Source organism: Haliaeetus albicilla, chromosome 1 (genome assembly GCF_947461875.1).
Source record: "Haliaeetus albicilla chromosome 1, bHalAlb1.1, whole genome shotgun sequence".
Taxonomy (NCBI): domain Eukaryota; kingdom Metazoa; phylum Chordata; class Aves; order Accipitriformes; family Accipitridae; genus Haliaeetus; species Haliaeetus albicilla.
The window spans coordinates 17,664,179-17,679,088 of NC_091483.1; the positions used below are offsets into that span (position 1 = coordinate 17,664,179).

Sequence of the window (14,910 nt, forward strand, 5' to 3'; positions counted from 1 at the left end):
GCTGCTCTGACGACATGAAGAGGCTTTACAATCCCCATGCCATGCTGACATGGGACAGCTGAAACCCACCTTGGGATGTTGGGTCTGACATGGTTTTAAGCTACGCATGTTTTATTACAACACTTTGGAGCATGAACAAACTTGCGTGTGATTTCCTCTGTTTTAGCTGGAATGCGGCACAGAAATGAAAAGTAAAGATCAATTCGAGGTTCATTAGCATGAGTGAGCTTTTACATGTGTGACTCCCTATGTTGAGACTTTATGACTTGTCTCGTCAGCAGGCAAATATCTGAGCAGGCACCTACACATTCAAATCTGTACTGCTAAATGACCTCTACGTGAATTTACCTTGAAACTTCTAAGGGCTTCGCACAGGTCCCCAGCCGCACCTGTTAGCACAAAGCCATTGCCAAGCACATTAAGAGCAACATTTAGAATCATAGAATGGTTTGGGTTGGAAGGGACCGTAAAGATCATCTCATTCCAACCCCCCTGCCACGGGCAGGGACACCTTCCACTAGACCAGGTTGCTCAAAGCCCCATCCCACCCTGGCCCTGAACACTTCCAGGGATGGGGCATCCACAACCTCTCCGGGCAACCTGTTCCAGTGCCTCACCGCCCTCACAGTGAAGAGCTTCTTCCTAATATCTAATCTAAATCTACCCTCTTTCAGTTTAAAGCCGTTACCCCTTGTTCTATCACTACATGCCCTTGTAAAAAGTCCCTCCCCATCTTCCCTGTAGGCCCCCTTTAGGTACTGGAAGGCTGCTATAAGGTCTCCCCAGACCCTTCTCTTCTCCAGGCTGAACAACCCCAACTCTCTCAGCCTTGTCTTCATAGAGGGGGTGCTCCAGCCCCCGATCGTCTTCATGGCCCTCCTCTGGACTCGCTCCAACAGGTCCATGTCCTTCTTATGTTGGGGGCCCCAGAGCTGAATGCAGTACTCCAGTATTTAACTGTTTAGTTAAATAATGAGGCTGAGTTAAGAGATTTGAAATGATGACATATGTCCTAATCCGAACTACGGATCGGGATGCCTGAAGTGCCACAACCCTGCAGATCTCCATCACCTGAACGGAATTCCACACGTGGAGTAATAGCCCTGAGCGCCAAAAATTTCAGGATTTCAGCCCTGCCAAGTAACAGCTACACTCACCTGCATATCTTACCGAGCTATCAGCTTAGTGAACAAAGACAGAAAAGTGTATCAAGCCTGTGTCATCACAAAGCCTGATGACACAGATTATCCATTTACTAGTCTAGAGGTAAATAGATGAGAAGAGTTACCATAGACTAATGTCAGATCAGAAGACTCCTTCAAAAGCCTTAGGAGAAACTGTCACTCAAAATGCAACTATTGATGACAACCATGCTTCTACCAGCATTCCCCTGTTTATTGTGTCTGTCCCTGCAACGGATGACAACCTTGACTCAGCGCAAGCAGCGCTTACTCACGCAAGAGCTCTCACAGCTGGCAGGAGCTACTTGCCCAAGTAACAGTGCTCAACCACAAAGGCAGTAAAATATTGGGTCTTTATTTTCAGGCATCCCATCAGTCTTCTGGTGAACTTTTCTCACGATATAAATAATGCAATTTATGAAAATTTCATCAGGTAAAATAACTAGAAAACAGGAACTTCATCTTCCTTGATCCAAGAAAGCACATTTAAACCAAGCCTGGATAATAACAAATATCCAGCTACATGCAAAGTTCAGCATGAAGGTGGGATACAGACCTTTCAAGTTGAGAAAGATATATTAAAAAGTGCATTCTTTAGGGACCATATTTGAAATGGCCAAAGAAAAAGTGAAGTATGGCTTGCAAAATGATAAGGAGATTGTAGAGGTATTGGACAGACCTGAGAATAAAATGGAAATATCTGAAGTCCTTGTTGTCCTCCCAGGCAGCTAGGCTGTTTTCCCTCCTCAAAAGCACCATTATTTTAGGTATTATGTTTATCACTGCAACACTATTTTTTCAGAAATATTTAGCATCGTACGAATATGGAAAAGACTACGCACCCTCTTCACCCCACTCCAAGAATAAGACAGATGTTTCATTCACTGAGGGCAGTTGCACATCTCATGATGACAAAAAAAAGACTTGAGAAGGTAAATGCAAATTCTCCTACTGGCTATTTCGTTGAGTTTTAGCACAAACCTTTGGTGAGCCTCTTTGACATACAAGGAGGCTACGTAACTATTCTAACCCAGTCGTGCTGTCAGATGCACTTAATAACTTGTACTATTGACTATGACACTAGATAGTTTATGGAAGTAAGCATCCTTTATGAGATACATGAACACCTGTTTTTGCTGAAGAAGTACATGCTTCCACAAATCAGCCAAGAAACACAAATTCAAACGACACTTGCATATTTCCCTTCCACCAAAAGTGAGGAGATCAGTTTATCCATTTATCCCTTTCAAATGCGTCAAGTTTTAACAGCCCTCCTCCTTCTGGAGGCATTTTTCTATATATACAAACCAAATGTTCCTACAGTTAAAATACAGAAATAATATGTTGTCACAGGCTTGTAAGGTTTAGTTTTTAAACTTAACCAGTTCAAGTCCGGTGCAAACTTATAACGATGCATCTTTACAAAAACGGATTCCCGACACTATTGTTTTCTTATCCTCATCTCAGTATTTCATCTGAGGTACAACACATTCAAGCACCAGCTAAGAAAGAATAACCATTATGGGACACTCGAGAGCAATTTTACTAAGCTTTCATTATGGGAAAAACAACATTTAGAGTAGTAAGAGCTCATAAACATACTAAAGCTACACTTTCAAATCAAATAACAGTAGAATATAATATGTTCTTTTTAAATATTAAAGTCAGCACTTTGTTTTTATTAAAGGCAGAGTAAAATGCAGCAGGAAAGCAGCAAATCTAATGATAAGAATTGAAATGCAAACAAAGAATTACACACCAGCTTGAGAAATACCGCCCTGGTCCCCATTTTAATTCACGCCTTGTTTGTTTAATGGAGGGGAGGAAGAAAAAAAAGGAGGAAAAAAAAGAAAAAAGAAAAAAAGAAGTAGTAATTTGCCTGCTCACCTGGACACGTTTTCTGGAATGTACTCTAGAACTGGATACCCATCACTTCTTCTGGATGCCAACTCCGAATGCGACTTCCAGGTCTCCACTAGTGTGCTGACAGAAGGGAACGAGCTCAAGTGCTGAAACGCCTGCTCTCGAGCAACCGGCCGCGACAAAGATATCGTGCCTTGGGCACCGATCCTGTAGTGAAATGACTGTCCACCTGAATTTACACCCACAATGGCAGAGGATGGTATACTGTTTTCTTGGTAATAGCTGCCATCGTCAGGCTCCTGCTTAATTCCCACACGTAGGCCTGGATTTGGAAAACCGCTACCTTCACAACTTCCATCAAATGAAGAAACAGGTGGTCCTAAAATCCCAGAAAGAGAGTAATAGTCTTTGTCATCCATAAAAGAAAAATAGGAGCCATCTGTAAATGGGAAAGGATTTACTGTTTGATTCCCTTTAAAAGAGGCACCAGAACAAGGATGCTTGGCCGACTCTTGCTTCACTGGTACTGGAAAGGGGGAATCAGAGTTTATTTTGCTGCTGTCGCCAATGCACGCGCTGCCGAACGAACCGTCTGGCTCGGGTTTTATGAACTGAACAAGGTTCATCTGACTGTTGCTGGAGATGGCGTTCTCCATTTCCTCCATCTTAGGAAACGTGAGTTCTTGAGCACCCTTGTCTTTCGTTTCGGGACTGGGAACTGTATCTTGGCTTCTGCTAGGTCCCGCCGGCGTGCCAGAAGCTGGGAATCCTAGGGAGTTGTTTGCAGGGCTACAGATGGACGATCCCACAGTGCTAACCGCTGGACTAGAACGCGTGGACCTGTTATTGGCATTGGAAGGGCTGGCAATGGAACTCCTCGAGTTCAGGTTCGCAGGACTGGACACAGAAGATCGCATAGTGATATTATTGGGACTCGAGACGGGAGATTTCACGCTGCAATGACTGGGAGGACTAGAAATCGGTGATTTCATGCTACTTATAGGGCTAGAAAGCGGAGACCCGACATTGCTAACGTGCGCGGGACTATGCAACATAGACCCCCGGTTTTCCACGTTCGGCGAGCGTGACAAAGGGGTTCCCTGGCTGATGGGGCTGTGCACGGCAAAGTTCCCAAAGTTAGCAGTAGTTGAGGACACAGAGTTAACTCCCGCAGGACTACACACCGAGGAAGCCATGTTCTGAGGGCTGCAGCCCGAAGGGCTTTTCTCTTGACACATGATAGGGCTTTTGACAATAGCGTGCATGGCACCACCGTTCACAGCGCTCCCAGAGTCCGATATCAAAGACCTCAAGGGCCTGCTGGCGCCGTGGAGGGGAGAAGAGCAATGGCCGTTCTCCTTGTAGAGCTTCACCAGCTGCTCCACGTTCTGGTAGATCTTTCCCGGGCTCCCCTGGTTCTGCTGATCATAGGGGTAATCGGCATCTCGTATCGAATCCATATATAAACCCATGGATTCGGCCACCGTCGCCGACAGCTCCTTCGACTCCGTTTCGGTTTTGATGTCAGAGGGCAAAAGACCAGGCTGGCTGCTGTCTTGCTGCAGGCAGGAGAGTAGCTCAGGTTTTTCTTTGTTGCTTCCTTGAGCGCTGCTGTTTGCAAAAGTGCCGGCAGCACAGCTTACGTTTACAATCTCCATATAGTTACTGTCATCAGTCTGCTCTCCAGCACCTATAGAAGAATACTCCACAGACTGAGAAACTTGACCCCACCGTCTCTCCATATCTAAGCCTTCTGGGTAGCTGTGGTATCCTTTTGTCTCCATAACTAGCAAAGACATATATGAAAAAAATAAAATTAATAAATGACAGGACAGTGTGACTTCCTAAGGAAATTTCCCAATTTCCTAAGGAAACAAGGCGTATCCGCTCACTCTGTCTATCCTCCTCTCTGCCTGCCTGCCAGTCCCGTTTCCCTGCCCCATCCATCATCTCTCAACCATTTGTCCAATTTCAATCAAACCGAGGGAAAAGCTCTCATGGACATGACAGCCCTAGGGGTTCCGAGAGAAAACCGCTCAGCAGTTAGAAAAGACCCAAATTACTGCTCCCCACCCTGCCCCAAAAGGAACGGCTCGGCAACGTCAGCGCAACCACCGCCCACCCTCGCCGGCCGCAGCCCCGTGGCCGGTGCCAGCAGCACCGTGGGCTGCCCCTCACCCAGGGACCTGGGAGGAAAAAAAAGGAAGGGGGTAGCAAGGAAGGAAGGGGAACCAGAGAGGTCCTGAAAGGAGGACACGGTGGTGGTAGGCAGGACGTAAACCCCGAGGACATTGCTCATCACAGCTCTGCTCCTCCCAAGACCTCCCCCTGCCATGCTACAGGGACGGCAAAGCAAGGGAGGCTGGCGTGCTAAGAGCGTTTCTCTTCATCACCCAACTGTAGACGGTCACCTGAGGAGACACGAAGGATGGGCTGAGCGGGGAGAGAAGCGGTGCAGAACTTGAATGGGAAATGTTTCTGCCACAGAGAAAGGGGATCAGATTAGGCGGGGATGCGTGGCTATTAAATGGATCCGTAATTCTGCAAACCTCCACGGCAGCCAGCAAGAGGAATACATAAAGAAAAGTAAACCTTGCTCTAAAATAGACCCTAAAAAACCCCTCCCATCCCACATGCCGCTCTCTCCAGGCAGAGAGCAAAACGCATGACCTAGCCTCCATTATTCTGAAAATCACGCATAAGTAACAACAATTTTTTTTTTTCTTAAGGAAACGGCTCACAGTATCGTTAGAACTGTAGAAACTCAAGTGCCAATAGTTGCAACACCAATATTATGCAAATATTTTTTTCCTTTTAGAATGTATTAGCTTTCCAATACTTAGTGTTTAATCCCTTTACTTAACACTACTTAAAAACGCTATTTTAAGCAAAATTATAAAAACAAATCAAAAAAACTTAAAATGAATGACTCAAATACTTCTTTGCCTTACTTAGAATTATGGCCCTATGCCTGCATTCCCCTCAAGCACAAATTTTATTAGAACATCATTCTGTGTATCAAATCACATTCCTGTAGCCTAAAATTTTCAGACAGAAGTGCCTACTTTCACATAAAGTCACTCCCAGATAATCACCTACCCCTGATTTAAGTGCTGAGCAAGCCTAATTCCTAGAGAAATCAATTGCAGCTGTGAGTGACCAGAATTTCTGAAAACCAGGAAACTTAGTTAAGGCTTAAAATTAGGATGTAAGTGAATTTTAACCCTCAGAACCACCAGCAGAACCACCGAGTCCCAGGAAATCTCAGTTATAGGCCTAACATTACACTGGTGCACAAGCTTTGTAGCAACCTCTCCCACGGCAGTAAATTTCAAACTTCGTACATAATCAATAGGCAAGCACTGCTTTAAAACTTCAGCAAATAAAAATCTGGGTCACACAAAGGGAAAAAAAAAAAAAAAAAAAAGAAAATGCCCTGGTCCTGCACTTCCAGAGAGAGAGAGGCACTGTCTGGTAAATATATCCGAGAGGATCAAAAAACTGCAGAGAGATTATTTGTGGCCTGACACAAGTTCGGTTTAAAATGACAGCTATGAATTAGTAAGAATGCAGCAGCAAAGAGATTTTTTGGGAGTCTTGGTTTCTGTCACCTCCGAGCGCCTCAGCAGATACTAGAACCAAATAATCATCTCACGGGCTGCTGATAGCATAAGGGTTTGATTTTGTTCTTCTAAGCAGAACTTATTACAACTTGACTAGCATGTTTAGCCACGGTATCCACACTTCAGCTACTGCACAGACATGCCTTTTTACTAACTTTCACTAAGTGAATTTGACTGTGGGCTAAAACATCCACGGACACCAACAGAAGCCAAGTCGTGTTACGTATCGGAACCGATCTACATCTGATATTTTGCAGAAGGAACCTTATATTATTATGAGCACAGCAGTTTCTCCTGCCCCCCCCTCCCCCCCAGAAGTACTCGGACACTGCGAGTTATGTATTTCACCCCCAAACATATCAACAAACACAGCCCTCTGCAGTACGAACCTCCGATCAATCAGGCGTGAAACCAGTTTCGCAGCAACAGTCAAATAAAAAATCAAATGGTACCTGGTATCCCTGCAACCAAAAGGTCACCTCGATACAGGAAAATCTGAAGTAAATCCAGTTTCATAGAAACTAACCCGATGACGGCTCAAGCGACCACCCACTTCTCATTTCTCGGTGTTTGTTAAACGAATTTTTCTGCAAGTTTCACTGCCCGAGAACCGCTTCGCTGACATTAAACTGCCCAGGGGAGCAGAGTTTCACCGGCAGAGATGGGCTGGGGTTTTCCCCTCCTTTCTCCAGGGCAGCGGGGCAGGGCGGGGGCAGCACACGCAGGTCGGCGGGCAGCACAGGTGGGCAGGTCGGGGGTGCAGCACGGGTGGGCAGGTCGGCTGCCGGCGCTGCCCCCGGCACCGCCAGCCGCGGACGCCGAGCGGAGCCGGACACGGTCCCCCGCGGCGGGGGGGGCGGGGGGGGGGGCGGTCTGGCCCCTCCGTCCTCGCGCGCACACACACGCGTGTTAATTAACCGCGCAGGCAGCGCGTACGCTTCCTTCCCTATCTGACCTACGCTATATCCAGCATCACCGCAGCTCCCGGGCAGAAGGCACCGCTGTGCGCCCCCAACCACCACCTCCCCCCGCCCCCCCCCGCAGGTACAATCCGGATTGTCACGCGTGGGGGAAGCCAGCAGTGCCCGGGAGCGAGCAAGCTCCTTCTCTCGCAGGCGGCCACCAGGCGTGGGCCCGGGGCGGGGGGGGGGGGGGGGGGGGGGGATCCCGAGAGCCCGAACCCGCTCCCTCCTGCCGCCCGGACCCCCGAGCGATGCAGAAAGGGGCCTTTTTCCGCGCAAACGCCACTCCCCGCCCCCCCCACGGCGGAGAGAGTCTGGATTATCACCGTGACACCCCACCCACGGAGGGCACGGGGAAGGAGGGGGGGAACGCGCCCCCGGTGCCGAGCCCCGAAGTGCCCCCCAACCCCCCCACCACACCCCGCCAGCCCCGCCTCCCGGTGCGGGTCGGGGAGAGGAGCGGCTCCCCCCGCGTCGGCCCCGGCCCCGCGGTACCTGTTGCGGCGGGGCGCGTCCCCGAGCCCCCGCCGGCGCGGCGGGCGGCGCGGAGCGGAGGGCGGCGCGGAGCGGCGGGGCGGGCGGCGCTCACCTCCCCCCCCCTCCCCTCCCCTCCCCTGCCTGCCCGCCCGCCCGCCCGAGGCGCGCTGCGCCGCGCCGCGCCGCCCGGTGACACGGAGCGGCACCCGGGAGGGGACGGGAAAAGGTGCCAAGTCCTTTAAAAACATGTCACATGCCCATATAAAGTTCAAGTTTACGTCCCGCCCGCCGCCCGCCCTGATTGGCGGGCGGGACGCGGAGCGCCGCGCGGCTGGGGCCAGACCGCCGCCCCATTGGCTGGGGCGCGCCGTCAGTCACCCGCCGGGCGACATGACTGATACAAAGTTGCTGCGACACAGGCTGGAAAACGCATCTCCTTAAAGCCGCAGGGGCCGCCGCCGCGGCCGCGCAGCCCCGCGTAACCCCCCCGGCCGCCAGCCCCCGCCGCGGAGCCGGGGGCCCCCGCCTGCCTCCGCCCCCCCCCCCCGGAGGCGCCCCCGGGGAAAGGTCGCGGGGCATCGGGCCGGGGCCCCCCGCGGGCAGGTGAGGTGCGCGGGGCGCGGCCGCCCCCGCCCGGTGCCCGCGCCGCGCCGCGCCGGCGGCAGGGCCGGGCATCGCCTCTCCGCCGGCCCGGGATTTCCGCCTTTCAGCGGCGTATGAATACGCACGGTACCGATACAGCAGTGATTTCACCGAAAGATAATAAAAAAAAAAAAAGAAAAAAAGAGCGGAGCGCGGGAGGGTTCAAGGACTCGTCCTCCGCTCTCCGCCGGGCTGGCTCCGCTCCGCGGCAGCCGCGCATCCCGCCGGGCGCCCCCGCCCGCTGCCTCCCCCCATTCAGGGACAGCGAGAGGGGCCGCCGGGACGGCTCCCGGCTCCGGGGTGCTGCCCACCCCCGTGGCGTGTGTGTGTGTGTGTCGTCGTGTCCCCCCCCCGGTGCCCACGTCCCGGCTGCAGGAATACCCTTTTCCCAGGGAAGCAAAAAAAAAAAAAGAAAAGACGCCGAGCAAACTTTCAGGCGATGCGCTCCCAACTCGCTCCGTAAATGACGCCCCCAGCCCCCGGCGAGCGGCCGGCAGCCGCTGACGCACGCTCCCAAACGGCCCCGGCCCCCGCCGAGCCCCGCTCCCGGCCCCGGCCCCGGCCCCGAGCCGCCCCCCCAGGTGCGCCCGCGGCCCGGCCCCGGCCCGGCGGGGACAGCTCCGCGGCCCCGCAGGGTGACAGAGGTTCGGGGGGGGGGGGGGGGGGTCCGTCGGGGAGCGGCAGCGCCGTGCATCGCGCCGGGGCACCGCGCACCTTCGCCCGAAATCGCCCCCCCCCCCCCCCCCCTTGCGCGCCCGCAACCGCAACCGCACAGATCCGCGTATGCTCCGGGGAGCGGGGTTTGTATTCGGTAGTCGCGGCGAAAGCCCAAACGTCCCCAGGATTTCGGGTGTCACGTGCCCCGCTCATTTTTTCATAGCCTGCCAAATATCGACCCGCACTCGCGGCCCCGGCGGGCACGGGCCGAGGCGGCGGCTCCCAGCGCCGGCGGCGAGACCCGCGGAGCAGCCGCCGCCGCGCTTCCCCGCTGCCGAGCAATGGACGTGTCCTTCCCGCGAAGTTTGCACTGATGGGGACGGGACCGGCCGTGACCTGGATACGCCGGCCGGTGTGGCGGATACCCCCCCTGCCCCTGCCGCCCGCCCCTCGCCCCCCCACCGCGCCGCTCCGCGCCCCGCGCAAGGGTCCGCGCTGCACTCACCTCCCCTACGACATGGTGGCGCGGCGGGAGGAGGCACGGCCCCCGGCTACTGCCAGCAAACCATCCGAAAGCCCGCACCGCCACCCAAAAAAAAAAAAAAAAAAAAAAGTACGCGGAGGAAACGCCGGGAGCGGGGCCGGGCAGCGGGCAGGAGGACGCTGCTGGCGGGGTCGGCGGGAGGGGGCTGCGGCGGCGGCGGCAGCAGGCGGCGGCGGGGTGCCCGCGGCTCGGCGCGGCGCGGCTGGGCGGACAGCTCCCACCATGGACGCCTAGGTGGGTGGGTGTTCCCGCGGGTCACACCCTCGCCCGCCGGCGGAGGGGAGCGGGGGGTGGATCCAGCACCGGCGGGAGGGGGGGGGCGGGGGGATTTGGGGAGGGGGGGGAAGAGAAGGAGGGGCGGGGGAGGGAGGGAGAGAGACACCCTCCACGGGGGGGGAAAAAAAAAAAAAAAAAAGCCCAAACCCGAAAAAAAAAAACTTATGTCATTCCAGGTAAAACTCCCATCTGCGCCACCAAGGAAGAGGAGGGAGGAGAGTGGCGAGGGTGTAAACTTTTTCCTACCCCCCCCAAACCTCCCCGCCCCCCTCCCCCGGTGCCGCCCGGCCCCTCGCAGCGCCCGGCGGCCGCGCCGCCCCCGCCGCCCCCTCCCGCGCCGCCCGCCCCGGCGGCTCCCGGCGGCGCGGCGCCGCGGGGTTTCTCACGCACGGAGCCCGCCGCCGCCGCCGCCGCCGCCGCCGCGGTTCCTGGTTCGCGGAGCCGCCGGAGGAAGGGAAGGAGGGCGGGCGGCAGGGAGGCAGGGCGGGCGGCGGGGGAGGAGTGTCTCCCCGCGCCCTTCCCCAGGCGGAGCAGCGTCTCTCCCGGCCCTGGCGGCGGCGGCGGCGGAGCCCCCCCCCCCCCCCCACCCGCGACCGCCCCGTTCGGCCCTGCGGGGAGCGGGGCGCCCGTGGAGGAGGCTGCGCCCCCCGCGCTGGGCCTGCGCCTTCCTCCGCCTCCTTCTCCGCTCAAACGGGGGGAGCCGGGCCCCTCTCCGTGTCTCCCCCCCCCCCCCTCCTGCCCTCGGCGTCCCGGGGTAACGGGGGTTGTATTCGGCACTCGGGCGGCTGCGGTGGAGCAAACCCACCCTGATTTCAGACCAAAAAAAAAAAAAAAATCGGCGCTAACATCGATACTGGTTTTAAATTCGTATTTCACTTGTGACTAAGATGTTTTAAAGCTGCTTATTTTTGAGTTCGGGGCATTAAATGTCTCTTCGTTTAAACACCTTGAGGGGAAAAAAAAATCAGGCATCGGAGGGAGGAAAAAGTTGGCCCTATTTTAATACCCTCAATGAAGTCTTTAAACATGTAAAAGGACTGCTCACAGGGAGGGAATTTTACCTGTGCCGAAGCGTCTGTAGTATCGGGGCCTTGGAAAAGCCGAGTATTTTATCAGCTGTTGTTTGCATCCGTCCCAAGTTTGTGGGTAACTTGATAAGCGTTAAACAGGGAAGCATAAAGTGCTGGTAAGGCCAGACTTGGAGATAACGGCGCATTCAATAGCTTAATTTCACAATTAGTTTGCTATATTATTGGAAGCAAATCATATTTCACTGTGCCTACACTAGTGCTCTATTTTTAGCCATAATGTAGCTAAAAAGGAGGAACCTACTGAGATGTATTATAACATCGAATGTGAACAATTCTGTTCTCTCTCTTTTTACTCATTTCGTGTCATACATCTGGTTTGGAATACTGCTAATTTATTAATTGAGAGGAGCCACCACGGATGGGTTGGAGGCTGCAATTCCAAGGCAGAGGAAAGCTCCACACAACTCTGCGAGTAACCCGGCAAATCACAGTCGTGCAAAAAGCACCCAAGCACGTTGGCTGGTCTATCAATAACTGCTGTACCAAGCACAATTATTTTATGTTAGTTTATAGTAATGGTGTATTTGGCTGATTGGTTGGACTTCTTTTGTCTTACTCTTCCTGCTGTTATTTTTTTTTTTTTTTTGCAGGGCAAAGGTATAAATGAAAAAGGCATCTGAAATGCCTGAAGGTAGCCTTAGTCTTTGTTTTCCATCTTTTTTTTTTTTTTAAAGAACAAAAAGGAGAGAGAAAATAAAATTGAGGGAATATATCTATCTTCTGTCCCAATGTTTGATCCCCCCCCCCCATTGTGTTACATACAGAGATGGCTGCTGGAAGAATAAAGCACCTTTCCCAGTACATGCAAGATGCTCACAGATTTTCCACAAATGCAGTAGAAACCTCATTTGTTTTCTGCTTGTGGTTCACAGGAGCACTTAGCTTTTTAGTGGTTGACACTATATCTATTTTTAGCAGCATTTTAACAGCTGTCACTAACAACTAAGATCTCATCTTGAACGGGGAAGGGAGATTATCTGTTTTATTTAAAAAATCAAACTACATAATTGTCAGATTATAAAATGCAATTTGGATCTTTATCTGTGAAGAGAAAAGGCCAGCTTTTCTCATTATGCCAATTCCGTGAAAAAAAAAAAGGACCTATAGTGGGCTTGATAAAATAACGAACGGGCTTTGCGAGGTTTAGAAATAATGCTATTCAAAGGCATACAAATGTATATATAGCACATTTCAAATTCCGTTAAAAGTGGTCCCGTTACTGCCTTCTGCAGCTGTGTCGCGATGGGGGAAACTGCAAAGAGTCGAGTCGTAGTTTTCCAAGTAGGTCAAGAGGAGCAGCGCGGACACCTCCGATGAGCAGTTCTCTTCCCTCGCATTAGATTTTATAAGAGGTTAACTCATGTCAGACACATGACACTGAAAGCAGCAGACAGACAAGTGTAAGCCACTCTGTAGCAGATGTCATCTCTGTTCCTAAAGATAGTGGTAACTTTGCTATGGGTAATGCATTACAAAACAAGATAACGCTGAAACTCGGCAAGTGTCAAATTTTACCTCCTCCCATGCTCGGTAGAGCGAGCGAATTGGTCTTAGGGGCTGCAGGAGCGGCGATGTAGTGTAAAAGCAGCCTACTGTACTGTCTTACTTAGAGGTCATGTGCCCTATTTTGAGAACTGAACCAAAGCGGATGAAGTTTTGAGTCAGTTCCAACTAAGGCAGCTGGGCATTTCCCACTTCTCTCCAGCTCCAGCCCAGGAAAGCAGGCAATCACATGGTCACATGTATTATTCCTTTACCCGACATTATTCACCCTAGATTTAATTTTTATGCTGTTTGGCTCATGCGGTTTTGATTATTTGAGATTTACAGTTGATCGGGAGGAGTTGCGTTTTGGGGAGATGCTGGAAAAAAGTTGGGGATGACAGGTGAGAGTTTCCTTCCCCTGTCCGACAGGTGCAAGTCTTCCAAGAGACAAGTCCACAGTCTTCCCCGACTCACCAGTTAATTGTGTTAAAGCTAAGTTCCTGAGCCACGCTGAAAGTCTTTAGAATTCTTTACAAGCCCTGGGAAAACATAAGGGAGCATGTTTTCTGTATGGTATATGCTTGCATTCTCTGAGACACCGGTATTTTATCTATTTAGTCTAATTTTGAACCATTTTGTTTTCTAATTATAGATAAATCTGGTAGCTGAGCAACAGAACATGTACCCTTTTAACTTGGATTCTTTCTTTTCTGTCTTTTTTTTTTCTTCTTTTTTTAATGCTCCTTAATGGCCCATGTTATAGCCATGTGGTTGAACCACATCTAAGTATAGTACAATTGCATTTCTAATGCACATTGGCATTAGCAACCACTTGCTTGTGTAAAGGGCCAAGACATGCATTTGAAAACACAGATTTCCAATACGTTTAAAATCACAGTTTTTCTTGACGATTAGCACCAATAGTTTCATCCGGTTCAAAATGAAAACGTCTCAAAAAGAATTACTTGTTGTGTCTCGTTGACAATGGTAGGGCAAACGAAGCACAAGGAATAACACATAGGCAGTACTTTGTATTTTTTGTAGCTTTAATATTGCCGTATGTATTTACATTGTTTACAGTCAACTTCTCTCTTGTTTACTGCTTGCACTAGTACTTGTAAGAAAATGTCGGTTTTAAAAAAACAGAGCATTAAAAAAATTGTCATTGCCACAGAATGCAGACTTATTTCGATATTAATGAATTCCAAACAATAAAAGGTAGTAGCAACTAATTGTATCTTAATATTTATCTACTATCTACTGGCATTTTTACAGTATCAAATGGTAACTCATACCATAATCTGATTAAAATTTTGTAGTAACCATAATAGTACTGCACCTATGCCAAAAATCCAGACATCATAGTGTTTAACGGCAGTAAAAATAAGAGAGCAAAGAATACCCTCCAGCACTTAATAAACATATCAAATGCAAATTGGAGGAAATTATTTAATCACTCTATAGGCTAGTTAATTTTGATGATTTTTCACAGTTCTAATAGCAATACTTAGTGTGGAACAAGTTAGTACCAAAACTGTCATGACACCAAGGTCGTAAGTAGAATTTGAAACTCGCTGTATAGAGGAAATTACCTTCCCGATTGAATGAAGGTGCAGCCTTAAAGCTCCTACAGCAAAAGGAGAATCCTTATGTAATTTTCCAGATTCTTCTATAATCCTGAAATTACCTGCTCTCAGATATTATGCAATGAGAGACAGTTTGGTATTAACCTGCATGATCACGTTCATTTTGAGACTTGGAAGACCTTGTTTTCTAAATTTTTAAAAATCTTTATTTCCTGGAAAAGAGAGATTTCTGATGGGCTCTCCCCAAAGCGTACAGTGAAGAAGAGACTGAAGAGAGTGATGCCATGAAGCTGAGTTAAGAGACTGCTCAAGAAAAGTGTTAATTTAACATGTGCCAAGACAGAAAAGGAAAAAAAAACCCTATTGATTTTGGTGGAAGTTGCACTGCTTTCCTAAATAGATGTAGTCTGTTGATTTTTTTCATATATTAAATACCCACTTCCTATGTAGGCTGTGGTCCAGCTCGAGGAGCTCATTCAACATGCCACCTGGGCCCAAGCTAGGCAGTTGGTCTTGCACGACA

At 50.7% G+C, this 14,910-nt stretch overlaps 1 protein-coding gene and 1 long non-coding RNA gene across 5 annotated transcripts in view; one reads left to right on the plus strand and one right to left on the minus strand.

The window, feature by feature from the left end:
* NR3C2 (nuclear receptor subfamily 3 group C member 2) overlaps positions 1 to 10,633 on the minus strand; it is a 218,964-nt gene extending 208,331 nt beyond the window's left edge. The window contains exons 1-2 of one of the 4 annotated variants that reach the window (XM_069780415.1): positions 10,616 to 10,633; positions 3,069 to 4,830 (exon numbers count right to left, since the gene is read on the minus strand). In XM_069780415.1, the coding sequence (XP_069636516.1) occupies positions 3,069 to 4,828 (1,760 nt within the window). In that variant the 5' untranslated portion in view covers positions 4,829 to 4,830; positions 10,616 to 10,633. Of the gene's footprint in view, positions 1 to 3,068; positions 4,848 to 8,124; positions 8,228 to 9,910; positions 10,051 to 10,615 lie in introns of those variants that run through there. The other 3 variants (XM_069780394.1, XM_069780405.1, XM_069780384.1) reach the window with 3 other exon arrangements.
* Positions 10,134 to 13,987, plus strand: LOC138684966 (uncharacterized). The gene is made up of 3 exons (XR_011324187.1): positions 10,134 to 10,183; positions 11,907 to 11,947; positions 13,231 to 13,987. It is a non-coding gene; the product is annotated as an uncharacterized lncRNA (long non-coding RNA).
* The last annotated feature ends 923 nt before the right edge of the window (positions 13,988 to 14,910 follow it).